Source organism: Hevea brasiliensis, chromosome 9 (genome assembly GCF_030052815.1).
Source record: "Hevea brasiliensis isolate MT/VB/25A 57/8 chromosome 9, ASM3005281v1, whole genome shotgun sequence".
Classification (NCBI taxonomy): domain Eukaryota; kingdom Viridiplantae; phylum Streptophyta; class Magnoliopsida; order Malpighiales; family Euphorbiaceae; genus Hevea; species Hevea brasiliensis.
In genome coordinates this window covers 28,945,606-28,972,563 of record NC_079501.1, presented here as the reverse complement: position 1 = coordinate 28,972,563, position 26,958 = coordinate 28,945,606, and the positions used below count along the sequence as shown (strand labels likewise).

The window sequence follows — 26,958 nt, the reverse complement described above, 5'->3', positions numbered from 1 at the left end:
AGTCTCATATATTACAGGATCAGGCTAAGGATGGGACTACTTAGGGATTGCGGCTTCCATATAAAAACGTCGTCGTTACTGCTTCAGTATCACTGGAGTTCATCGTTGTCGATACAAAGTGTCAACACGGTGATGGAGATATTTTTCCATTTATCTTTAGGTAACAGTTAATGGCGGTTATTTTTGTTATTTTTTTAAAACTGAAATAAATCCCGCCAAAATCGCTTCTTTTATTCCTACCTCTTCCGATGCTTAGAACCAAAAAAATTAACCAGAAAAACAACAATGGAGGGGCAAACGATAGTGTTGATTTTGTGTTGCTTGGTGAGTTACTTAAGCGTGCGAAGTGTTGGAGTAGAGATTCTATCGAAATCGAAGCTTGAAAAATGCGAGAAGGGCTGCGACTCCGATACACTCAATTGCACCGCCAAAATCGTCCTCAACAAGGCCGTTCCCAGCGGTTCAGTAAGCTTCTACTTCGCCTGTTTTCCATGTTAGTTTGCCTGATTAGAAATGTAATGGCGATTATTCGGCCACTCAAGGAAAATTAAGGAATTTTTTAAAATTTTTTTCCTGTTTTATCAACTCCTTAGTCATGGAATTGTGCAGATTTCAGTAAGGAGTTCGTTTTATTGGTTGCTTGTGCTCTCTATCTCACTCTGTTTCCATTTTTCTTAATTAAACAACTTATTGGCTTTTTCCGGTGTAGAGTGGGGGAGAGGCGTCGATTGTGGCGGAGATATTGGAGGTGGAGGAGAATTCGACCAGCAACATGCAAACACTGCGAATACCACCTGTGCTAACTGTTAATAAATCCGCTGCTTATGGTCTGTATGAGCTATCATATATACGTGTACGATACTATCAGGGAAGCTGCAAGAGCTCCTTATCCCAGAATGGAAGTGAAAAATGATTACTATGGATTTTGTGACTGTGTTTCCTCGTACCACGCGAGGATATGATTCGATATGGGTAATTGTAGACCGTCTGACAAAATCAGCTCATTTCTTGCCTCTGAAGACCACATATTCTGTTGCATAGTACGCTCAGCTCTATATTCGAGAAATAGTCAATTGCATGGAGTTCCGGCTTCCATAATATTTGACAGAGGGCCCCAGTTCACTTCTCAGTTTTGGAGGAAGTTGCAGGAGGCACTTAGCACACAGTTGAACTTTAGTACCGCTTTCCACCCTCAGACATACGGGCAGTCCGAAAGGACAATCCAAACACTGGAAAACATGCTTCGCATGTGTGTTTTGGATTTTGGAGGTCAATGGGATGAACAATTACCCTTGGTGGAGTTTTCCTACAACAACAGTTATCATTCCAGCATAGGGATGGCACCCTATGATGCATTATATGGCAGAAAGTGTAGGTCTCCTCTGTGTTGGACGGAAATGGGAGAAGCGAGGGTGCATGATATAGACCTAGTGCAGTACACTTCAGAGATAGTTCTTTTAATCAGGGAACGATTGGAAACAGATTTCAGTAGGCAGAAGAGTTATGCAGATCCTAGACGGAGGGATGTAGAGTTTTCAGTAGGCGATTACGTATTTCTGAAGGTTTCTCTAATGAAAAGAGTCATGAGATTTAGGAAGAAGGGCAAGTTGGCACCTCGGTATATTGGACCTTTTGAGATTACTGATAAAGTTGGAGCAGTTGCCTATTTGTTGGAGTTACTATCCAACCTTTCTCACGTTCATCCTGTATTTCACATCTCCATGCTCAGGAAATATATACCTGATCCTTCTCATATGCTACAGCCGGATGTAGTAAATCTGTAAGAAAATCTGACGTTTGAGGAGCAACTTGTAGCCATAGTGGACTACCAAGTGAGGCAACTAAGATCAAAACATATCCCTATGGTTAAGTTTTGTGGAGGAGCCAGTCAGTGGAAGATTGCACCTGAGAGTCAGAGCGGGACATGCGTAGCAAGTACCCTTATCTATTCAATGTATAATTCTGTACTTTATTTCGCCTTGTGTAAAATTCGAGAACGAATTTTCTATAAGGGGAGAAGAATGTAACACCCATAATTTTTAAATTTATTATTTTGTGGGTAAATATTAATATTTTATTTTATTTAAATTTTGGAAAATTATTTGAAATTTTTCGAATTTTAGAAATTGGGTTCGATTTTTCGAAATTATGAAACTTTGATGATTTTAAAAAATTAATTTAAAGATCACGTGGCAAAGCTAAAAATATATAAGAAAACTAAATATATTTTCTGAGTTTTCTAGAAATTTTTTGGAATTTTTGGGCCTCGTTTTCTGTCCCCAGGGCAGAGTAAAAATTCAAAATTTGAATCTTGAATCAGACCGGCTAAATCGAATTGGACGGGATCGAACTGGTTGAATCGGATCGGCCTTTTCTTTTTCTTCTTCTTTCTTCCTCGCGCGCGCCCGACATCCCTCCTTCCCCTCCCGTTTTCTCTCTCCTCTCACCTCCCCTCGCTGCCCAGTCGCCACCCTAGCCTCCCCACCTCGCCGGCGCGCCGCCCCAGTGCCTCCCCACGGCCGGCCGATGTCCCAGGCTACCGGAAAATGCGCGCAAAAACCCACCTGCGGGCGCGCATCGTTTCGGCTTCTCGGCCAAATTCTGGCCAATTCAGCCACCGTTGGGATCGGGTCTTATGTCAAACTTCATCTACACCTCGAGAGCTTTCCATAGACACTAAGAACACTAAAATTCATCGAGCGGTTTGCCCAATTTTTGTCTGGAAAGTTTTATCTCATTTCGATTTTTGGGCTAGATTTCTCGCAAACCGTGAACCCCACGAGAAAACCGAGAGTACCAGAGCGCTCCACTCGTCGAGAGCTTCGCGGTAATATAAATTTCAAAATTTTTCGACACCGTTTTTCAATGAGTTCCAAGAAACTTCGTAGTGCTTTTCCGAGCATTAAATGAGCTTAGAAAATTTTGTAAAAATTATATACTAACCCCCGTGTTATGGGCTTTGTGTAGGTACCTTCAATTCGTGAAAATTCGACAATTACCCAGGTCTGTGAATTTTCGGCCAGATAGATAAGCGACCGAAAAAGTCTCGGAATTGGGTCAAGATTTTAGCTACCCCACCGTTGTCAAATGTCCCGAGCGTGTTCTCGAGGTCAGAATCGGCATAGGTGAACCCGAACCTTACTTTTTCTTAATTGTCTAGTGCTTGAATTGGATTAGAAATCCATAAAATATTCATGGTAGCTCAGAAAATTATGATTCCTTTTGCATTAGCTTAGTAATATTGCTAAGGACCACGGGGCAAAGTTTTAGAATTTTTAGAGCTCATTTGAGTAGTTTTTGCAAAAGGGTCAATTATAAGGACTAAACTGTAATTTTACATGTTGTAATTGATGACTGTTTGGATAGGCCCAGGAGGGGCTGTGTGATATGATTGAGTTGTGGGTGTATGGTTTATGGATATAGAATTGTGTTTTAAGCCATTTTGCAGATTGGGTAGGTCCTAGGTATAGGGGAGACTCTACCGGATTTTCGACACGACTTAGGACATCTTTAATCTTTTTCTTAGCTTGTATTGAGTCAAATGTACTAAATAATTGTAATAAAATTTTCAGGTGAGCCGGGACAGCCTTCCTCCCCCTCCCATCCGCCACAGTGACTGCGGTTAAGTCTGTGAGTAAAATATTAATTTTAATTGTAATTTTGATATTATTATATGTTCAAGCATGCCCATGCATCACTTATATGTATATATCTATGTAGTTAAACTCTAGGCACATTTTAGGTTGCATTCACAATTGTGAAAGTGCCATGGAAGTTGTTGTGGTGATTTGGCGCAGTGTGCGTGTGTTGGCGTGCGTGTGGTATGGTGTTGGTTATGGACAGGACGGGTAGACACAGCTTGAGATCTTCGTTGGGACCCGGTCCTTCGGGATAGACACAGCTTGAGTTCTTCGCTGGGACCGCGTATTTGGTTTATTAAGAGAAAGTCCGACTTGAGATCTTCGTTGGCAGAGGTTGGATTAAGAGGCTGTATAGGGGATCAGCTCCCATATATGTATTGTTTGACAGTGTTGGGTGTGTGAGTGCTCCAAATTGCCTTTTTGCTATTATAATGTGAAAATATTAACGTTGTTGCATTTCACTCCACAGGGTGCATTAGCTTTATATAGCTATAGAGATTATGGTTAAAATTGATATTTTACTCTCTGAGTTGAATGCTCACTTCTATTCAATTATTTTTCCAGGCTACAGGAGGATTATTATTGTGGTTAATCTATTTTTCTTCTTCGTAGGTCGTTTATTAATGTCTGTAATGTTTGTATAATTCTGTTAACTCCTAGAATTTCGCATGTGTTAGAAATATTTATTTGATTTGGGTCTGTAATATAATTGTCATGTTGGACTTGTAAACTTATTAAATGCATGTATGGATGGATGGGATGAGGGAGCCGAGCTCTCATTTATTTTTATGACATTTGATTATGTGGAGGGTGAGCTGAGCTCCCCAGATGATTATATATTGTGTGTTTATAGGTCGGGTGAGTTAAAAACTCCCTATTAAATGGTCCATGCTATGGCCGAACTCTGTTCGGCTGAATTCTTGAAATTGGGCCCAAATGGGCCTTAGAGTTAGGTTGAGGAATAATTAGGCTTACTACAGACCTCGGGGGCTTTAGGCTAGTCCAGTGCCGGTCCGGCCCATAGGTTGGGTCGTGACAATATTTTTCGCGGTTCAAGTGTACTGCAGGGGGACAGACCATAATTGCCCAACCTGCGGGAATGGTATATCCTGCATCAATACCAATTCATGTTATATTTCAAATTATATGTGACATTCTTTGAATAGACAAATCCTGGTTTACTGTTGTTGGAACCTGGTTTCTTCAATTGTTACTACATAACCTTAAACTGGATTTCTCAGAGCGCTTTTCTGAAGATTACTGGAACAATGTTTGCCAGCCTAACAGTTTCATTGATGAACTGCAAATTGAAATTACCATGTTTTAAAGAGCAAACAAAAGCCACTGATATGATATTAAACTCGTTGCAAAACTCGACCCACCTGAAATGTAAATGTCATTGACTTGTATTCTTTCCATGTGATGCTAGAGTCAGCATTTTCCAGAATTTTCAAAATTGCTTCATGCTTTTCCTGGAAATGTGGAAAAATCAAGAGCATGTTAGGTTTGGGAACAAAACAGGCTGTTAAGATACTCAATGCTTATCATATTAAATATACTTACGGACCATTAATTTATTCAGCACCAATGGATGGTCCGAGAGAAACTTGACGGCCATAGTTATAGCCATGGAGGTTGTTTCAAAGCTAGCAAATAGTAGCACAAACATCAAATCCAAAGCAATTGGCACAAACATCAAATCCAAAGCAATTGCCTCTGTCAGGATCGATCCCTCATTCTGAAGTTCTTCAAGTACAAAGTCAAAAATGTCACTTTGGTGCTTTCTCAGATTTGCTCTTCTTCCATGTAGCAGGTTCTTCAACATTTTCATTGCCCTTTTCCTACCCTGAATCAAAACCAAAATTGGACGCTGCCTTCAGATAAGCGCATTGCTTCCATTTGTGGAATTGATTCAATGCATCCGTGAAATGTTAACATTTACGAGGTGCAAGCAATACTTTCTTGTACCTTCTTTTTTAATCTGGTGGGCCTGAACTCCACACCCAATCTTCAAGATTTTTTTCAAGAGAGAGAGAGAGAGAGAGAGAGAGATTGTTTTACATGATTACTACTGACCAACTTGGGTTTACCTGTAAACATTTGTGATATGCTGTTCCAGGCATTTCTAAAGGGAAGGAGATTAAGCCTTGCATGAATGCAACAAAGTTATCCCTGAGGTTTTCTGAGGAATTCTCCTTATCATAACTTATCAGCTTCTTTGCTGTCAGATCAAATATCATCTGCAAAGGTCAAATTACTATGAGACTCGGGATAAGAAATTGCCAATAGAACTTTTGAATGGTTAGTCTCAGATTACACTAGCGGTCGCCTCTTTCAATTCGATGGTGTCCTGATGAGATGCTGCCTGTTGAACTTCAGGGAGCATTTTCTTGAGGCTTTCAGGACCAAAGATATTTAGCACCATATTCTTGAGGTACTTGTGCATGAACCCATGTAATGAACCCACATTTTGACGTCCAAAGATTTCTGTGAACGTCTCTGGATACCAGCTCTGAAACAACTGTCCCTCTTGTTGGAAGATGAAGTAATTGAGATCTAGGTCTGTAGATGCCACAACTGGCCTTCCAACCAAATTAGTTCGGAATATTGGCCCGTATCTGAGAGTAACAGGAGAAACTTTTGATGATCAAGAAGAAGGGTTGATGATGATGATGATGCTAGTTGTTGAACTAATTGGCAAGATTGTAAGAATTTTACCTTTTCATCCTCTCTTTAACAAAGGGAGGGATATCAGAAGAAGTGTTGGGAGAAAAGAACTGAATCGTCTCGCCAAGGAGTGGCAATCCCATTGAACCAGGGGGAAGTTTCCCATTGCATCTGGGATTTCTCCACCGATAAACCCAATGTGTGAAACTTATAATAACCAAATCTCCCAAACACAAAGCCCACATCTTGCTCAAATATAAATATGAATACAGAGAAGATCGCTGTTGGATATTGGAGAAAGGATAAGAATATACTGAAATGTTTTTAAGCAGAAATGGAAATCGGGACAGTTAAGATTACCAAAAATGAGTAAGAGTTTGAGGCGGGAAAAGTGGGAGGAATAGACAGGAAGGAGAAGAAAGTGATGGCATGTATCTTAGCAACCATTAGGAGATCTTATACAGGATGGTCAGCAGTTAGAACTAGCCAAGAAAACAGTATTATTGCTGCTCTCTAGTTTTGTTATTTTGCTCGAACTAGTAGTTGAATATAGAATATAATAGCTCAAAATTAATTCTTCGAGACCACTTACATACTATCCTACATTTCAACGGTTTATAACCCTACGATGTGTTAAGGCTTACCAGATGATTTCTTTCTCTTTTCCCTAGCTCTCTCTCTATATAAATATATATATATATATATTTATCAAGTTTTTTATTTTATTTTTTTGAGAAGATATTTTAATCAAGTTTAGGAAGTTCAAATAAAACGAAACTGAAAAAGCACGAGGTTTTTTTCAAGGACATGCTTGAGATCATAGAGGTTCAGAGGATCCGTCCAACGTAATTGTTTCTGTGAAACCAATCTTTCAATACGTCAATACATGCTAAACTCTAATGATTCTATAAACTTGTTCTAATCTTCCCAATATCTATGTTAAATACTCCATATCTATGTTTTGTGATTATTACAGGAAAGATGCCTTACATGTTCTTTTTTTTTTTTCATTTTCTTTTATTTATTATTCTTTTCCTTTCAACTTATGTTTGTTAGAATAGGATCTCATCCTAGATATTCTTTACCTGTAATCATGAAATTATTACCATTCTCTGTTAATGTCAACTCTTGATCTTAATGCTTACATCACTAGTGATTTCCCCTGGAGAGTTCTAGATATGCATGCAACTACTGTATATGCTTTTGTTCTCAGCTCCCTGAAATGGTTTGACGGTAGGAAAGCTATGCTACTTGATCAGGTTAGCCAATATGGACACATAGAGCACCGGCCCCGTTGACCCATTGAGCCACGAAACCTCCATCTCCATGCAACCACTACTACAATGTAGGTAGATTACTGTGAAATGTTATGACCCTCCATTATGTGCAATTGGATTATTAAAATTTCATCACTGTGTCACAATAATGTTGGATGAAGCTTCAAAGGCAAAGACCTAAGAGAATGAAGTTTAGACAAGACTTAAAACTATATTTGTCCATATATTTTTTTTCTTTTCTTTTCAAGATTCCTTTCACATTCTGTATCTGCTGTGTGCAGCTTGTTAAAAAGCTGTAAAGTTGATGCCATTCTGAGCTTGCATGTAGGTACTATTATGCAAATTGTCCTATAGACATTTTGTGATCATGGAATGAATTGGAAGAAGAGGAAAGTTTCTCACAGCTGCCAAGAAAGTGTACTTTTATGAGATGGTGACAGTGAACAGTTTTGGTTATTCTGCATTCTGAGATTAGTATAACAAATTTTTGTACTTCTGCTATCTAGACAGGTCTAAAGCTTTTCTTTCTGTGATTTGTTTTTTCAGCTTAGGATCTGTTCAATGCTGACAGAAATAGCTCAGAGTGAATGACACATTTTTTAACTGCTAGGCATGAGCTTGAACATGGTCTGCTTGATGGGGTGCATAACACTGACAGGTAAGTTAAGCTCTTGTTTTTGGAATTAATTAGAAACTTAACTATCTTACAATAATAATACAGTAGAATATGTGTTGCTAGCTAGTTTGTTCTGAGTCTCCAACGTAACATTTTTCTAATAATATGGGAAATAAAGAGTGGTCACCGGCCGATTATGGTCTGTGGCATCAAAGGTCCTGAACCAGATTATAGGAATTGGTTCTCGATGTTATGGTCTCGGCGGTAGTTAGGTTCTGATTTAGACTTAAAGGTTATTCTGATTCTAATTTTGGTTTAAAATTTGATATATTTTAAATTCAATTTGATTTTAATTCAGTCTGATTTTAATTCGGACGAAATTTTTTTGAAAGAATTAATTTAAAAAAAAAATAAATGGTGTAATTTTATACAAAAATCATTATGCACCTTAACAAATTGCACGTATTTATAAATGAAAGAAAAAAAAAATCTAATGATGGGAACCTACAGGTGAAGGGTTCACAACAGGGAGATCTTCTACAATTAGTTCATCAGATGGGATGACTTCAATCCTTTGATTCCCCTTTCTAATGATCAGATGTTTCAAGAAAAATCAGATTTGACATCAAAAATCATTTAAAAGGAGCTAATTAGTGGATTAGTTGTTGCGTTAATATTTGTAATTGTATGCTTGAAACATGTTGGAGGTCGGCCGGTTGTCTCCACCATCCAGCTGTGTGTTTACTGCTGATATAGATCAAAATTCATATGTTTATTATTTTAATTATGTGTATATGTATATAAATTTAAATATTTAATTTGAAAATTATTAGGCATAGTCGGGCTCTATTAACTGAAAAAGAAATCTCCAAATTATTGCTTTAATAACTGGATAATACACAGAGATTGATGATGATAATAATGGAGGTGTTGAGTTACACGAGGAAGAGAGGATTAAGGAGAAAGTTGTTCTTCCTGTCTGTGACGTACGCCTGGAGAACGCATTATCAAATTACACTGCAAAGAAACACGACTCCGACGGGAAGGAGACTTTTTTTTTTTTTTTTTAACTTATGGATGGTTATTAACATTCTATTTTTCACCATAAATGAATAAAATCCTAGTGGAGAAACTCGAAATAGAAATCTCTTTGTTTTTTACACCTTAAAATTAAAAAATGACTAATTAAACTACCTTCTGACGTATCCTGTAATGTTAACGATTTAAGGGTCACTATTGAGAAATTACAAATATAATAAGAGAAGTCGTAAGAATTGCATCCACCTCCAAGATACTCTCATTTCAAAGGAATATCTTAATAATCTACAATTTAATTAATTAATTCTTCAATAAGCACCTAAAAGAGCCTAGGAAGACTATTTATATACTTAATAATTGTGATGTTTTACTCTAAGCTTTGCTGTTTAATGGGTAAATTAGCCAATTAAAGAATATGGTTTGACCTTTAGCTTTAAGATTTTTATTTCCCTTTTAAAGAAATAAATTGTAAACAAAGTTCCCTCTCTCTTTTCTCGAGTTTTAAGCAAATTTAAAAAATTAAATAAATAAATTGTATTAAGTATAATAATTATGGTATTTTGGACTGTAAGAGCAATTAGTAATTGCTTGTGTATCAACAATGGAACCTAAAACGGTCTCCTGAAATGGAAACACGAACACTGGAAACTACAAAAGCGTTCAATATTTCTAGCAACTTTTTTCCCAACTTGGGGCTACAACGCCATATTAGACAACTTCAATTTAGTGCTATGCTATGCTAGTTTTTACACACTTGCCTGAAAAATAAAATAGTAAAAGCTTATTAAGCAAGAAATATATGCGGCTATCCATGACCTTGAGCTATATTATAAATCAAAACCTTGCTTGACAACAAATCCCATTCTATTCTTGCATGTATATTATTCTTTTTAAAAAAAATATATATATATTTCAATTGCACTTGAAAAGCACATTACCCTTACTGCCATTTTAGAACTACCCTTTTGCAACTACATTTCATTCAAATTCCAAAGCAAGTTGAAGGGTCCAAAATATTAGTCTATAAGCAAATATTATTAGTGTCAATGAAAATTTTCATATAAATTAGTCTTATTATTTTGAGATAATGCCTTTATAAGAAATTATAAATGGGGTTTATCCACTAAACTAATCATCCTCTTGTTTTTGGAATAGCGTGAAAATTCTAACAACTTGAAGTTTACGAGGTAAAAGATGAAATTTTAAAATATTATATTTTTTTTTGGAAGGAATATATTTTGGGGTTTTAAACCTTCAAATCTCATACTTTTTTAACTTCCCAAATTAAAGAGTTGAGAAGATTTTACTATTTTATTTTTTATTACTTTACTTTATAAAACATTCCCTCACTCCATTTAAATACACTTTCAAGATTTTATTATTTTATTTTTTATTACCTTACTTTATAAAACATTCCCCCACTCCATTTAAATACACTTCCCTCGCTCCGCTCCATTCAAACATGACCCCCCTAAATAGCGAGGTTCAAGTTGGCTCTCCTCATTTGGTGATTAGATATGACTAATGCAGTATTTGAATTTATCACAACCTTTAAGGTGATTAGGTGTGACTTAATCCAGTTATTGGCTGGGATTAGCAGAATTGACACGCAGAGTTGAACTAACATGGCTTGATTTTGGTGGGGATACAAAACAAAGGATATCACATCATCACTCACCCATGCCAGACTGCCAGTAGTTGCTCGAGTCCTTGACAGATATCAATTCCAAACGTTCATTATTTGGTTAAATTAATGAGCCTGCGTTCCTCTTTTCACCGCCAAATTTCCTGTCATGACCCACCACCCAATATCAAACGGTAAGCAAGTGAGACTGACCAATCAAGATCCAGAGCAAGATCAAGGCTGTAATGACGTACGCAGGGACTAGGATGCCCTCTCTTACAATTGTAAACAAGTTGGAGGCCACAAGGTCATCCTGGAAGTGGATGTAGCCCAGACAGCTTGGGTCCTTAACCGGCCTGATCAAACTTGAGATTGGACCAGGAATACCAAGGGCCAGAAATGGTTATCCTCCTCCCTCCCAGGACTGTGAACCGGACCAGACTAGAACCAATGGTTCTGCCCGACAGTCCAATCCCGTTCGCATAAGTTTTTATTTTTTATTTTTTTAAAATTCATTAGTTGAGTGGCCTCAATCTAAATCTAAATCAAACTGGAATCAAATCAGAATCGCCAGAAACCAGATAGGGGCCAAATCAGCCTCCGTGGTCCAGTTCACATTCGTTCCCTCCAGAGACCGAAACTGCTGGTTGCAACCGAAACCAGACTGAAACCAGCTTATCGTCAGGACTAGGTGGATGTCCCTTTTCCATTTTCGCTAATAAGACCAAAATTGCCAAATTACAATAATGTTTCAACAGAGTTCAGTGTATTACAGATGCATAAACCATTCTACTCGATTGAATAGAACAAGTCCTGACTGTGCACAACAGAAACTATAACAGGCTATAGTTAGAAAACAACAACTCAACTCAACTCAACTAAGCCTTTATCCCAAAAATAGTTAGAAAACACGAAAAGAAAAAAAAGTCAAAATGACTTCAAACATATGTTGTTCAATGCAATGTGTTAATCTTCCACTCATGCAAAACCAAGCCTCTCAAGGATATGGGCAACAGACTGAAACAAGAATCCTTACCAGCAAAGTTTTCTCGGGGTTTGAACTTTCAAGGGCCAAGAGATGTGGCATTGTAAGAAAAGTATCCTGGTTTAGAGAAGTGCTTAAGATTTGCCATCTTGAAGATTTGCGACAGATAGCTTTCTTAGCTTCCTATCATGGTTAAGCATGGCACTAACACTCTCAACCAGCAAAATAATCTGCATAATAATATTTAAAATTAAAAAAAGAAGGAGAAGAAAACAAAGGTTAGAGTGTGGATCAAAGAGCCAACAACTGACCAGTGCATCAAATCATTCACATGCCTCAGCAAGATTTCCTGCCCTAAGCAAATCTTTGCTTTATTATAAAAACTTTTGAGCTGAGTAAGCAAATCTTTGTAAATCTAAAACCAAGAAACTTAGATTTAGCACATATCTAGATGCTCTCTTATTAGATTGACATCGCCACAAATTTTTAACTTGAAGTAGCTAGATTTAATATTTTAGATCAGAAAACAAACTTGAGGCTGCTATGCATCATCTTACACTAGAAAAATCAATTGAATCTAAATGATATTTGCTCACTTGATTTTCTTGGGAATTTTTAAGAATTAAATCAACCATTAACTTATATTATTGGATAATTTTGTTCGCTAAAGTTCAATTGAGATTAAGAAATTTGGTAGAAAAATAAATGGAACTCGGTAAAATGACCAGTGGGGACCTTCGTGCTGACAAAATCAAACTTGAGGGTGTAATCTAGAGAATCACAAAACTCATCATGTCTTTCATGAATCCATGTTCAATGATCCTCATGAAGATCCTCATGAATCAACTAAGTAAAAGCCATAAACAACATATAACATACCTGCAAGCAAGCATAAGCAATTGCAGTTGCAAAGTAGAAGTTTGCATTGCCAGTGCCCTGCAAATTTGAATAAATAAGCCATGATACAGAAAATGAGCTACCAGTTTGCCTAATAAGATAAGTTACATAGAGACGCATACCCTCCAAATCCATAGGTTGTGCATCACAGGGCTAAGGAGGGAAATCCCTACATATCCGCAAAATATGAAAAAAGAGAACGGCATATCTGCATGGCATAAAATGTAAACAGCATAAAATGTCAGATCAATTCCAAATTCATCAATAACATAAAAGAACCTAGCAACTTACCCGCTAATTCATCAAGAAACAAAACCAGTAAACCCAAGTATAGAGCTGAATCTCCAACCTGGTCAAAATTGAACCAAAAGACAGAATTAGGTTCCAAAATATAAATTTGTAAAGAATACACAGAAAGGTAGAAATCCCAAGGAACATTTGTTGTCATGGTAAATGAGGTGATTATCAGAAAACCATTCCGCATGAATAAAAAATTTTAGGCACTGAGATTTGCGCATTCTGGAAGCTTGCAATCAAGTTAGTAGCCCAAAGAAGGTAATCTCGCAATCACTCTTGCAAATATAAAAGAAATTTCATGAAAATATTCCCATGTGATGCAAGCCCAAACAATTATGTCAATTAGAACTATCAAATTACACGCTTCAAGCATTAGAACAGCAAAAACCATGAAATATTTATGATAACAGTATGAAATCATACAAGTTTAAAAAAATCCAAAGCAAACTTCCCGGAAATGTAATTTGTAAAAAGCCACCAAAAATATACAAGTGGACCATATAGCTATCAAGATCCCCACTAAAAAACAACAATATATTTAATATGTTGATGTATTAGATATAAAGTAATTTTATCATATACAGGTGTTTTAAATACTTTTAATCAACATATTCAGGTGGTGCTTTTATCAGCAGTAACTACATTAGAAAAGCCAAATAGGCCCTAAATTAACCTCATAGTATCCCCCACAAGGAAGGAGACATGATATGCTAAAATACAATACCAATAGGCACTCTGCCAAATATCAAGATTCAACAGATCCAAAACATAAAAATATTTTAGGCATGTAGTCAGGAATCTATATTCTGCCATCTCTAAATGTCATATAGAAATGTAAGTAAACATAGTCAAATACAACTACTCCATAGTAATGACAGAGACACCTTGCTCCCAATAAAAGGTCGTAATTTTGAAACAACAAAAGAATCAATCTTGGCAAAAATGGAATATCTATGCAAACAACAAAAGAACTTACTGATGGATATGATTTAAGCATTGATGAGATAGCAATGTAGACGAAAGCCAAGAAGCAGGGCCGATGGTTTAGCCTTATGGCTAAAGGCAATATCATAAACAAAATATTCACATGGAAAACTATCAAAAAGAAATTTCTGAAGAAATCAAAAACTTCAGCAAAGAAATACCTGCAAATTGCAATAGAAAACAAAATCAAACAGATGGCTGTCTAAGTGCAAAACCCAAACACAGGGTCAAATTACTTCACATTCTAAAAATAACAATGATATATTTGGGCTCACCATAGAACACCTATATTTGGTGACATATCTTCCACTGTAAGAATGAAACCATATGTTCTGCAAAACAAAGCCAGACATACAAGAACCATCAAGAGAGTTCACATGATTATAGTATAAATTGCTTCAAACAAGCCACATGATACTTATTGATATAAATCAAAACAAAGAAAGTACTACAGTTGACACAAAATGGTGACCATATAGGACATTCTTCATTCATCAAATTTTGACTCAAGCTGCTAAGTACCAATAAAAGGAAAATAGAAGAAAAAGGGAGAGAGAGAGAGAGAGAGAGAGAGAGAGAGAGAGATATGATTTTTACAAATTAATTCTCAAAATGCAAAATTTGTTGTACGGAGAATGAAAGCTATCATTGCAAGAAATTCCCAGAGTAAATGACTTTCAGAAACCGAAGGAGAATATGAACTCAGTAATGGTATCAAGTCTCCTCATACCATGTATGCATGAACCCTTGGGCACAAGTGTACACTCTTCTCTAGCAGATCTTAACTCAATATTGATTGCTTTTTCGTGTGAATGAAATATAGAAATAATTTCTTAACAATCTTCCTCAACCAAATTAAGTGCTCAACTTTTTTAGAGTAATGAATGAACATGTTACCAGCCTTTGTCATAATCAACCTACTTCTTCACAAGGTTTTCTTCTAGTTTTAAGCTTTGCAAATGGACTTTTGATGATGAACATGTCATAATTCTCACATTGATTAAATGATAGAAAAAGAATACATCAGTTGAAGCATCATTGAAAGTTGTTTTACATGGTGGACATGAGAAAGAAACAGAAGCGCATAATATTCAATTGATACCTTTGAAACATCTCCCATAGGCCACTATACTGTTTGACGGATATGCCACATAGAACCAACACATAGACTGACCACAGAGTTGTCCAGAAAAAGAAAAGCACGACTGGTCTCCTTGAAAAGATAATTTGTGCCTTTGATCTGTTGATCATTTCCTCTTGTTCACAGTGAATATTGCCAGAGTTGTTATCTCCAATTTTACAATATCCTTTCAGCAGGAACAACTTCCGAGGAGGAGCATCTAGACCATATCCCATTAAAAGAATCACCTGGGACAAAATTGAATGATGACTAATTATCTAAATAGTGATTGGCGGCAATAAAAAAACCGTATAGAAACATTCCCATACATTTTGCAGCAAAAATTTCAATATGAAGATAAACAGCTAAGTAGAAACAAGGCATTACTGGAATAATTAGAATTGCCGGATAAAGAGACAAATGAGTTGCCATAACCCATCCAAAAGCTGCTAGGGGAACTAGTCCTGTGGAACATAAAAAGAACAATATTCAATAAAAAAAAAAAATGGGAGTTACAAAAGGGGAAAGCAGAGGATGTACCCTCATCCATCCATAATCAACTGCAAGAATTCCAATTGGCATTTTTACGGTTTTGTGAAAAAAATCAGGGGGTGCTAAAAAAAGTAGAATACCTTATATGATATCATGGAAATTACAGAACACTTCATATTTGCCATCATAAGATGTTGAAGACAAATCACTGGCATCTCTTTAGGTTGATTAGGATGGAAATAACATATTTAAGAGGCTGTAATGAGTGTGAAAATATACTTATGATATAAATTAAAGTTGAAAATTTTTCACCAAAAGTTGGAGGCAAAGCTCACTGTGATTATCCAAAATACAATCAATTAAGGTCTCAAACACTAAACAAAGACTATTCGCAACTTACGTATACAGGCTCCATAAAGCATCAATATGATGAACAAATTTTCAATTGGGGATGTTGACAAACCCACACAAGCAACTATTGTGAACGGATTCCATAAGTACACAAGAGCAGCAATATCTCCTGAAGCAAGTATATCTGGGGACAACATCAATATTGCACTTCATCAGCCTGTGAATGTGAGGAGTGTGGAAGAGACAATTTGCTTCTGAATATAATTCCACAAATTATGCAAATAAGAGGCATCCAAAAATAACCTTCTCATCAAGGTAAAAAGATGTCAACATCCCTCAATCTACATGGCATAGAAACATACAGTGAGGCGACAATCCTCTAAAGCACGCTAAAACTACCAAGGTTACTTAAACTGTTTCTTGCATTGTTTCTGAATTTCTTCTTTATTATTGTTATTGTTGTTGTTGTTGTTGTTGTTGTTGTTGTTCAATATATAATTACTATTTTTAGGGTGTCTTTCTATCAAGTTCGCATGCACTTCCTATCACTAAAACATTACTTTATCCAGTTCATACTGGAACTTAAACAAAGAAGTATATTAGAACTACCTGAGCTTTCTACTATATTAATGATATCAAGTGCTTTCAAGCTCTCTCTGTATGCCACTTGTAGTTTCCAACCAGTAGCTCTAAGAAGCATGGCACTCATAATATCTGCAATGACAAAAAGCAAACTGTATCCGAGAATGTGTTGATATCAAATGCAAGACTAAATGGTTGGTAAAAGTAAGATAAGGGAGAAAACTATGAACTATGAATATAATTATACACTGCTAGCATGAAGCATACCACATAAATTAAATACACATAAACATCCCAACCCTGCCCTTCCAAACCATCAGCTCAAAGCTTCATTTTGCATTATGAAATGGGAGACAAACAGAGCTTGGGAATGATTAAATATTAAATGTCTCAAGAGATTTACTTTAAAACTTTAAAAGCTATTCACCAGTTACCAAGAACAGGAAAAACACTATTAAGAGAGGACTATTCAATTATTTCTACTTTAAAGAATAAACAAGAAGCAACTGCTATGAAAGACAAAAATCACCTTACCTGCATAACACATGATCAGGTTGCCCTTCAATTCTGCACCATGAAATAAAATAAATTTAACCCCAGTCAAAAACAGCTATTCCAGGCATTAATTGATACCCAATTTTTTCCTTCTTTCTTTAATTGATTTTAAGGATTCAAAAATCTAACCAACATAACACAATATCTATGAACCTAAAAAAACCCGAAAGAAGATTGACCAAAAATTAATAGATCATCAAGTTACTGAATTAAGGCTCCTAGTGGCATGTACCTTTTAACAGTAAGTGGCCCGAGTACAGAGAGTAACAATGGAGAACCATGGTACATAGATCCTACAAGCCAAAGAGCATATCAATCACTTCCTAGATCAATATACAAGTTTAAACACACACACACACACACAAAAAAAAAACAAATTCAAATAATTTAAGCTAAAATGTAAATTAAATTCAACTCAAACCTGCATAAGGAGACATCGAGGCTTGCTTCAACCAGTAACCCTCAGCCACTACAGCAACAAACAAAGACAATTAGAAGGGGAAAATAATAATAATAATAATAATTATCGGTTAAATTCATCTTGTAAGCTTTACACCGGTGAGAATAGAGAAATGCACGAGAGAGAGAGAGAGAGAGATACGGCGACGGAGGCTGGTGAGAGGAGTGGAGACTTCGGGGCGAGAGGACAAGTTGAGATTTTGCGGGAAATAAATGAGAATTAGCCTGAAGATGACTGATGCTATCACCCATCTCCAAAATCCTCCCCTTATTTTCTTTCTCTGCCGCTTGTTTTCTTCCTTCTTCTCCATTTTTCGGCTGCTGAAGTTCCAAGTATGGAATGGAATGAAAACAGCGGACAGAGGCGATACGTTACGGGATTTCAGAAGAGGAGGTGCTCCCCGTCATTTAAACGACGCCGTTTCAATGATGGGCTGATCTGGACCCATTTCCTTAAAATGGGCCTATGGGCCTAAGCAGTGTGACCCAAATAATTCATTAAAAAAGCTGATTTAAATAAATGAACATTCTATGGTTAACGATGGGAACCATAAATAAAAGCTCATGTTTTTAGAAAGCACGTTCGTACGTTCGCTCCACAAATCCTTATCCTTCTCGTCTTTCTCATCATTTTTCCTGTTTTCTTTTTTTTTTTTTTAAAAAATCGAGTATTTTTATCAGTGACAATTGACTAACCCCTCCTTCCTTTTTTACTGTTTTTTTTTTTAATTTTTTTATTAATAACTCTCAAATTTATGTTAACTTAAAATTAGTTAATTCTAAACATATTTATTTAAATTTATTACCTCAACTCAATTCAACTCAACTCAACTAAGCCTTTATTCAAAAGATTTGGGATCAGCTCTATGGATTCGCTTTTTCTACTCCAAACGATTTTGGGTTAAATTATCAAAAATATGTAGAGGACACACCAATATTTATATAATTTGAATCCATATCATAAGGTGTGACGAAATTTTTATGCTGGTTGTCACCTACCGCAACTCTCCTCCTTTATCCGGACTTCGGACCGGCTAAGCGCAAGCTACTTAGTGTAACACCCTAGGCAAATCCCACATCGACAAAACACGGGAGAGATGCTGGATTTATAAGTTGGTGGTTCGTAACCCCTAGTGACGCGTTTTAAAACCGTGAGGTTTTCAGCCCAGAGCGGACAATATCACTAGTGGGCTGGGCCATTACATTTGTGGTATCAGAGCCACTCCGCGTGCAACCTTGGGCGATGGTGGGGCAAACCTCAGCGAGGACGCTGAGTCCCATAAGGGGGGTGGATTGTAACACCCTAGGCAAATCTCACATCGATAAAACACGGGAGAGATGTTGGGTTTATAAGTTAGCGATTCGTAACTTCTAGTAACGCGTTTTAAAACCTTGAGGGTTCCAGCCCAAAGCGAACAATATCACTAGTGGTAGGGCTATTACATTTGTGATATCAGTCGCTCGCGTGCAACCTTGAGCAATGGTGAGGCAAACCGGCCAGACGCCGAGTCCATAAGGGGGTGGATTGTCACACTCAGGCAAATCCACATCGGCAAAACACGAGAGATCTGGGTTTATAAGTTGAGGTTCAGAACCCTAGTGACGCATTTTAAAACCGTGAGAGTTTGACCGAGCGGACAATATCACGATGGTCGGGCCATTACATTTGTGATATCGAGCCACTCTGCGTTACTTGGGCGATGGTGGGGCAAACCTCAGGGAGGACGCTGAGTCCCATAAGGGGGGTGGATTGTAACACCCTAGGCAAATCCCACATTGGCAAAATACGGGAGAGATGCTGGGTTTATAAGTTGGTGGTTCGCAACCCCTAGTGATGCTCTGGGCCGAAACCCTCACGGTTTTAAAACGCGTCACTAGGGGTTACGAACCACCAACTTATAAACCCAACATCTCTCCTGTGTTTTATCGATGTGAGATTTGCCTAGGGTGTTACAATCCACCCCCCTTATGGGACTCAGCGTCCTCGCTGAGGTTTGCCCCACCATCGCCCAAGGTTGCACGGGAGTGGCTCTGATACCACAAATGTAATGGCCCAGCCCACTAGTGATATTATCCGCTCTGGGTCGAAGCCCTCACGATTTTAAAACGCGTCACTAGGGGTTACAAACCACCAACTTATAAACTTAGCATCTCTCCCGTATTTTGCCGATGTAGGATTTGCCTAGGGTGTTACAATCCACCCCCCTTATGGGACTCAGCGTCCTTGCTGAGGTTTGCCCCACCATCGCCCAAGGTTGTATGCAGAGCGGCTCTGATACCATAAATGTAACGGCCCGACCCACTAGTGATATTGTTCGCTTTGGGCCTAAGCCCTCACGGTTTTAAAACTCGTCACTAGGAGTTACGAACCACCAACTTATAAACCCAACATCTCTCCCGTGTTTTGCCGATGTGGGATTTGCCTAGGGTGTTACAATCCACCCCCCTTTTGGGACTCAGCGTCCTCGCTGAGGTTTGCCCCACCATCGCTCAAGGTTGCACACGGAGCGGCTCTGATACCACAAATGTAATGGCCCAGCCCACTAGTGATATTGTCCGCTCTAGGCCGAAACCTTCACGATTTTAAAACACGTCATTAGGGGTTACGAACCGCCAACTTATAAACCCAGCATCTCTCCCGTGTTTTGCCGATGTGAGATTTGCCTAGGGTGTTACAATCCACCCCCCTTATGGGACTCAGCGTCCTCGTTGAGGTTTGCCCCACCATCGCCCAAAGTTGCACGCGGAGAGGCTCTGGTACCACAAATGTAACGGCCCGGCCCACTAGTAATATTGTCCACTCTGGGCCGAAGCCCTCACGGTTTTAAAACGTGTTACTAGGGGTTACGAACTGCCAACTTATAAACCCAGCATCTCTCCCGTGTTTTGCCGATGTGGGATTTGCCTAGGGTGTTATAATCCACCCCCCTTATGGGACTTAGTGTCTTCGTCGAGGTTTGCCCCACCATCGCCCAAGGTTGCACGCGGAGGGGCTCTAATACTACAAATGTAATGGCCCCGCCCATTAGTGATATTGTCCGCTTTGGGCTGGAGCCCTCACGGTTTTAAAACGCGTCACTAGGAGTTACGAATCGCCAACTTATAAACCCAACATCTCTCCCGTGTTTTGTCGATGTGGGATTTGCCTAGGGTGTTACAATCCACCCCCCTTATGGGACTCAGCGTCCTCGCTGAGGTTTGCCTCACCATTGCTCAAGGTTGCACGCGGAGCGACTCTGATATCACAAATGTAATGGCCCGGCCCACTAGTGATATTGTTCGCTTTGGGCTGGAACCCTCAAGGTTTTAAAACGCGTTACTAGAAGTTACGAATCGCTAACTTATAAACCCAACATCTCTTAGGTAGTGTCAACACAGGGGCAGTGGTTAGACACTCCTTAAGCTTCTGGAAACTCTCCTCACAGTCATCTGTCCAAATGAATGGAACATTCTTCCGGGTTAACTTAGTTAGGGGAGCTGCTATCCTAGAAAAATCCTGTACAAAACGCCTATAGTAGCCAGCTAGACCCAGAAAACTTTGCACCTCAGTGACTGTTTTAGGCCTAAGCCAATCAGTTACAGCTTCAATTTTCTTGGGATCCACTTGAATGCCGTCACTAGAAACCACGTGTCCCAAGAATGAGATGCTTTCTAGCCAAAATTCACATTTTGAAAATTTGGCATATAGCTGGTGCTCCCTCAAAGTCTGCAACACCATTCTCAAGTGCCACACGTGTTCTCCCTCGGTCCGAGAGTATACCAAAATGTCATCTATGAATACGATGACAAAACAGTCCAAAAATGGCTTGAACACCCGGTTCATCAATTCCATGAAGGCTGCTGGTGCATTAGTGAGTCCAAAAGACATCACCAAGAACTCATAATGACCATATCTTGTACTGAATGCCGTTTTGGACACGTCCTCATTCCTGATTCTCAATTGATGGTAGCCTGATCGCAGGTCTATCTTGGAAAAGAATCTAGCTCCTTGGAGCTGATCAAACAGATCATCGATCCGAGGAAGTGGATACTTGTTCTTCACAGTCACCTTATTCAGCTGTCTGTAGTCAATACACAACCTCAATGACCCATCTTTCTTTCTTACAAATAGCACAGGAGCGCCCCAGGGTGAAGTGCTCGGGCGTATGAAACCCTTGTCCAAAAGCTCCTGTAGTTGCTCCTTCAGCTCTTTCAATTCTGCTGGTGCCATCCTGTAAGGCGGCATTGAAATGGGGTTTATACCCGGAACAACATCAATGCAGAACTCTATTCCCCTTTCTGGTGGCAACCCTGGAAGCTCTTCAGGGAAGACATCCATAAATTCTCTGATAACAGGAACATTTTCCATGCTGACACCTTCTACAGATGTATCTCTCACCAATGCCAAATACCCTTGGCATCCACGCCTTAACATTTTTCTAGCACTAATTGCTGACACCAAGTTATATGGAGCCACGCTCCTGTCACCATCAAAGCTAAACTCTTCCACACCAGGTATGTGGAAATGCACCTTTTTGTTCCTGCAGTCTAAAGTGGCATAATGAGTTGCCAACCAGTCCATCCCCAAAATTACATCAAAATCAATCATTGGTAGAGGAACTAAGTCTGCGGGGAGGATCTTTCCATCCACTACTACTGGGCTACCCGGAAAAACCATATCTACATCTATGTTGTCACTAAGTGGGGTAGCTACCGACAAAGGGCATTCTAAAGTTGTAGGGTTTCTACCCAACCTCATGGCAAACACAGGGGAGACAAATGAGTGCGTAGCACCCGGATCTATCAAAACACGAGCCTCATAAGAATGCACTGGAAGAATACCTGCCACAACTGCATTTGAAGCCTGAGCATCCTGGTGGGTCAGGGTGAAAACCCGAGCTTGACCCCTACCCTGAGTGGCAGAATCTTGATACGGACTTCTACCTCCTGATCTGCCTCCAAATCCACGTTCCCCTTGAACTCGGCCCTGTTGGCCACTGAACTGACTGCCTGCCATGTTGGAAGCACCCGGATACAACTGGCGAGGAACATTTGCAACAGAACCCTATGACCCCATCTGTGGCTCACTGAAAACGGGGCATTCCCTAGCAAAGTGACCTGGTTGGCCACACCTGAAACATACTCCTGAACCCATCAGACAAGGTCCTGAATGTCCTCTTCCACACTGTGCACAAGGTGCCAAGGAGGATCCTGATCCAGACCCAGAACTGCTGTACCCCGAACTATGACCACTGCTGGATCCGTACCCTAGTTTGAACCCTCGGGATTTGTGTCTGAAACCACTTCTCTTATTCCTGCTTCTTCCTCTGTAATTAGTCTGGCCCCTACTATCCGAAGTACCCATGTGGGGAACACCTGAAGAACCCTCTGCTTTGTTTTTCTTTGCTCTTCCGCTGTCATCCACCGCATAGCTAATCTCTATCTGTCTGGCTCGATCAACTATCACATCAAAAGACTGATCAGACATCATGGCCAGGTTTGCATACCTCCTATCAAGCCCCTTTAGGAATCTCTTCACCTTCATAGTTTCTGTAGCTACTGTTGTAGGGGCATATCTGCTCAATTCCAGAAATTCTGTAGCATATTCATCTACAGACCTGCCATTCTGTCTTAAGGCCCCAAAGGCCCACTGCTTTTGATCCCTGAAGCTTTCTGGCACAAACCGATTGATGAACAGTTCCACAAACTAAGTCCACGATAAACCCTCCATCCGAGGTAATACGTAGTCATTCATCCACTGTCTAGGCATAGGCCCCATGACATGCTGCATACACTCTATAAGTCTTCTATCACCAATCGCAACTCGTTTCTGCTCTGCAGGAATCCAAAAACCGATATGCATCGTCTGACACATCATAAGTACCAGGCACCAACTTCTTGAAATTGATGATTTGTTTGTAAGGTTCTCCTCTTGGTGCGGTGGACTGTTGCTGCAGTGGAGGGTGGACCATATACTACGCCATCATATCGATGGTTCTCTGCAACCCAGCTAGAGTAGCTGCCATGGGGTCCATGGGACCCTATGCCATGAGAGACTGTTCCTGAACTGTGGACAGCTGCTATTCTACTTGAGCAGCTCTAGGCCTCCTACCCCGCCTCCTCGGGGCAGGCGCCTCATCCTGTGCTGACACCTCGTCAGGCACATCTGGTTCTGGTGCAGTGGCAGCTCTCCTGCTTCTACGCATTTTCCTGAAATTCAGCAGCATTAGCCCACAAAATTCAAAACTGCACGTTACATAGCTCTATAGACTCATATTTACACACAATATATGAAGCAGAAACTAGAAGCAAAGATGACAATGCAAGACGAATGTGGACCTTATTTTTCCGCATGTGACTCCCAGTAGACTCTTCCCAACACTTTAGATGAACATTCCCTAAGAATCTAGAGCCTAAGCTCTGATACCACATTTGTCACGACCCAACCTATGGGCCGGACCGGCACTAGGACCTGGGCCAGCCTAAAGCCCCCGAGGCCCGTAGTAAGCCTTAACTATTCATTTACCCAACTCTATGGCCCATTTGGGCCCAATTTCAAGAAACCAACTGGACAGAGTCTGGCCATAAAATGGACCTACCAACGGGGAGTTTTTGACTCACCCGACCTGTAAACACAATAAACAATCCATTGGGGAGCTCAGCTCACCCTCCACATATTCATATCATCATAATGATAAATGGGAGCTCAGCTTCCTCATCCAGTCCATCAAACATGCATATAATAATTTTACAGGTCCACAATAATAATTTAGTTTACAGACCCAAATCAAATAAACATTTCTAACACATGCGGAAATTCTAGGAGTTTATAGAATTACACAAACATAAATAAATGACCTGCGAGGGAGAAAAGCAGGTTAACCTCAAAAATATCCTCCTGTGGCCTGGAAAAATATTGAACAGGAGTGAGCGTTCGACTCAGAGAGTAAAATATCAATTTTAACCATAATCTCTATAACTATCTAGAACTAATGCAACTTGTGGAGTGAAATGCAACAGTAACAATATTTTCACATCATAACAGCAAAAAGGTAATTTGGAGCACTCACGCACTCTGTAACATCAATCATAATATATGGGAGCTGATCCCCTATACAGCTCTCTTAAATCCAACCTGGTGCCAGCGAAGAACTCAGCTCGGACTTCCACTTAATAACCAAATCGGGGTCCCAGCGAAGAACTCAAGCCGTGTCTACCCCGAAGGACCGGGTCCCAGCGAAGATCTCAAGCCGTGTCTACTCGTCCTATCCATAGTCCACACCACATCACACGCACGCCAACGCACGCACACTGCTCCAAATTACCACAACAACATCCATGGCACTTTAACAGTTATGAATGCAACATAAATCGTGCCTAGAGTTTAACTACATAAATATATGCATATAAGTGATGCATGGGCATGCTTGAACATATAATAATATCGAAATTACAATTAAAATTAATATTTTACTCACAGACTTGACGGTGGTCACTGAGGCGGCTAGACGGAGGAAGAAGGCTGTCGCGGCTCACCTGACAATTTTATTACAATCATTTAATAAATTTGACTCAATACAAACAAAGAAAAGACCAAATACGTCCTAAGTCGTGCCGAAAATCCGGCAGAGTCTCCCCTATACCTAGGACCTACCCAACCTGCAAAATGGCTCAAAACACACTTCTATATTCACAATCCATATATCCACAACTCAATCACATCACACAGCCCCTCCTGGGCCCATCAAATCAGTCATCCATCACAATATGTAAAATTTCAATTTAGTCCTTATAATTGATCATTTTTGCAAAAACTACCCAAACAAGCTCTAAAAATTCTAAAACTTTGCCCCGCGGTCCTTAGCAATATTACTAGGCTATTGCAAAAAGAATCATAATTTTCTGAGCTACCACGAATATTTTATGGATTTTTAATCCTATTTAAGCACTAGAAAATTAAGAAAAAGCAAGGTTGGGGTTTACCTTTGCTGATTCCGACTTCGGGAACGCGCTCGGGATGTCTGACAATGGGGGGTAGCCAAAACCTTGGTCCAATTCGGAGACTTTTCCGGTAACTGATCTGTCTGGCCCGAAATTTGCAGACCCGGTCAACTGTCGAATTTCCGCGAATTGAGGATACCTACACGAAGCCCACAACACGAGGGTTAGTACATAAATTTTTCAGAATTTTCTAAACTCATTTAATGCTCGAAGAGACACTGCGAAGTTCCGTGGGACCCACCGAAAAACGGTGTCGGAAAATTTTGAAATTTATGTCGCCGCGAAGCTCTCGACGAGTGGAGCGCTCTGGTACTCTCGGTTTTCTCGTGGGATTCACGGTTTGCGAGAAATCTAGCCCGAAATTCAAAATTGGCTAAAACTTCCCGGGCAAAAATTGGACAAACCGCTTGATGGATTTCGATGTTCTTAGTGTCTATGGAAAGCTCTCGTCGAGTAGATGATTTTAGACACAAGACCCGGTCCAATTGGTGGCCGGATCGGCCGGATTTTGGCCGGGGAAGTCGAAGAGTCGCGCGCGCAGGGGAGGGCGTTTGCGCGCGTTTTCCGGCCGTTCGGGGCGGCGGCCGGTGGGCTGGGATGGCTGGTGGTCGGCGCCGGTGAGCTGGGGTGGCAGGGGGAGGTGGCTGGCTGGCGACAGGGGCAGGAGGAGAGAGAAAAGAAAGAAAAAAAGGGGAGGAGGTCGGGACGTGCGGAAGAAAAGAGAAGAAGAAAAAGGGAGCCGGTCCGATTCGGTCCGGTTCGGTCCGGTTCGATTCGGCCGGTCCGATTCAGAATACAAAATTTTGAATTTTTACTCTGCCTCGGGACCGAAAACGAGGTCCAAAAATTCCGAAAAAATTTCAGAAAACTCAGAAAAATACGTAGACTCCAAATATATTTTTAGTTTTTCCACGTGGTCTTTAAATTAATTTTTAAAAATCATCAAAGTTTATATTTTCGGAAAATCGAACCTGATTTTTAAAATCCGAAAAATCTCAAAAAAAATTCCTAAAATTTAAATAAAATTAAAATACCAAAAATGCTCATAAAATAATAAAATTTAAAATTTTGGGGTGTTACATATACATATAAAATAATATAATAATTTTATATTTTAAGAATCCTAACTTGACAAATAGTGAATACCCATAAAAAAATTAAGAATTATACTTTGAAAATAAAATTAATATATAATATATAATAAAATTATATGAATATAAAATTTTTAAAAAAATTAATAATAGTCTTGAAATTAATTATAAAATTAATATAACTAATAGGATGATTATAATTTATAATACTAATTTTTTTTATCTTGAAATGGTACATTATTGAAAGTTTAAAAATGTTAATATGTATACATATAAAATAATATAATAATTTTATATTTTAA

General features: G+C 39.2%; 2 protein-coding genes across 3 annotated transcripts; both read right to left on the bottom strand.

Moving 5' to 3' along the window:
• Positions 1 to 4,878: 4,878 nt before the first annotated feature.
• Positions 4,879 to 6,553, bottom strand: LOC110654776 (cytochrome P450 87A3-like). Its single transcript, XM_058154177.1, has 6 exons — positions 6,360 to 6,553; positions 5,959 to 6,259; positions 5,732 to 5,881; positions 5,209 to 5,487; positions 5,024 to 5,113; positions 4,879 to 4,941 (listed from the first exon to the last, which is right to left on the bottom strand). The coding sequence occupies exons 1-6, from the start codon at positions 6,551 to 6,553 to the stop codon at positions 4,879 to 4,881; spliced, it is 1,077 nt and encodes a 358-aa protein (XP_058010160.1).
• Positions 6,554 to 11,544: 4,991 nt separating this feature from the next.
• LOC110654779 (uncharacterized) lies at positions 11,545 to 17,965 on the bottom strand. Of its 2 annotated transcripts, none has more exons than XM_021810872.2 (14): positions 17,728 to 17,965; positions 17,548 to 17,595; positions 17,359 to 17,419; positions 17,106 to 17,138; positions 16,599 to 16,723; positions 16,039 to 16,173; positions 15,534 to 15,610; positions 15,129 to 15,394; positions 14,302 to 14,358; positions 14,019 to 14,187; positions 13,037 to 13,094; positions 12,868 to 12,953; positions 12,728 to 12,784; positions 11,545 to 12,078 (listed from the first exon to the last, which is right to left on the bottom strand). In XM_021810872.2, exons 1-14 carry the CDS (start codon positions 17,894 to 17,896, stop codon positions 11,983 to 11,985), a joined length of 1,437 nt encoding a protein of 478 aa, XP_021666564.2. In that variant the 5' UTR covers positions 17,897 to 17,965; the 3' UTR covers positions 11,545 to 11,982. The 2 variants fall into 2 exon arrangements, with proteins under 2 accessions (XP_021666564.2, XP_058009630.1); XM_058153647.1 differs by having other exon boundaries at positions 16,599 to 16,703; positions 17,728 to 17,837.
• Between the last annotated feature and the right edge of the window lie 8,993 nt (positions 17,966 to 26,958).

Excerpts from the sequence above, each read along its gene's own strand:
- LOC110654776 (XM_058154177.1), bottom strand. The coding sequence starts at position 6,553 with ATGTGGGCTTTGTGTTTGGGAGATTTGGTTATTATAAGTTTCACACAT. Across the intron at positions 6,260-6,359 it reads GTTAAAGAGAGGATGAAAAG|ATACGGGCCAATATTCCGAA; the intron begins GTAAAATTCTTA and ends TGTTACTCTCAG. Across the intron at positions 4,942-5,023 it reads CAATGACATTTACATTTCAG|TTCATCAATGAAACTGTTAG; the intron begins GTGGGTCGAGTT and ends TTCAATTTGCAG.
- LOC110654779 (XM_021810872.2), bottom strand. The coding sequence starts at position 17,896 with ATGGAGAAGAAGGAAGAAAACAAGCGGCAGAGAAAGAAAATAAGGGGA. Across the intron at positions 14,359-15,128 it reads CTATGGGAGATGTTTCAAAG|AACATATGGTTTCATTCTTA; the intron begins GTATCAATTGAA and ends TTTGTTTTGCAG. Across the intron at positions 12,079-12,727 it reads TTGCTTATGCTTGCTTGCAG|ATTATTTTGCTGGTTGAGAG; the intron begins GTATGTTATATG and ends ATTATTATGCAG.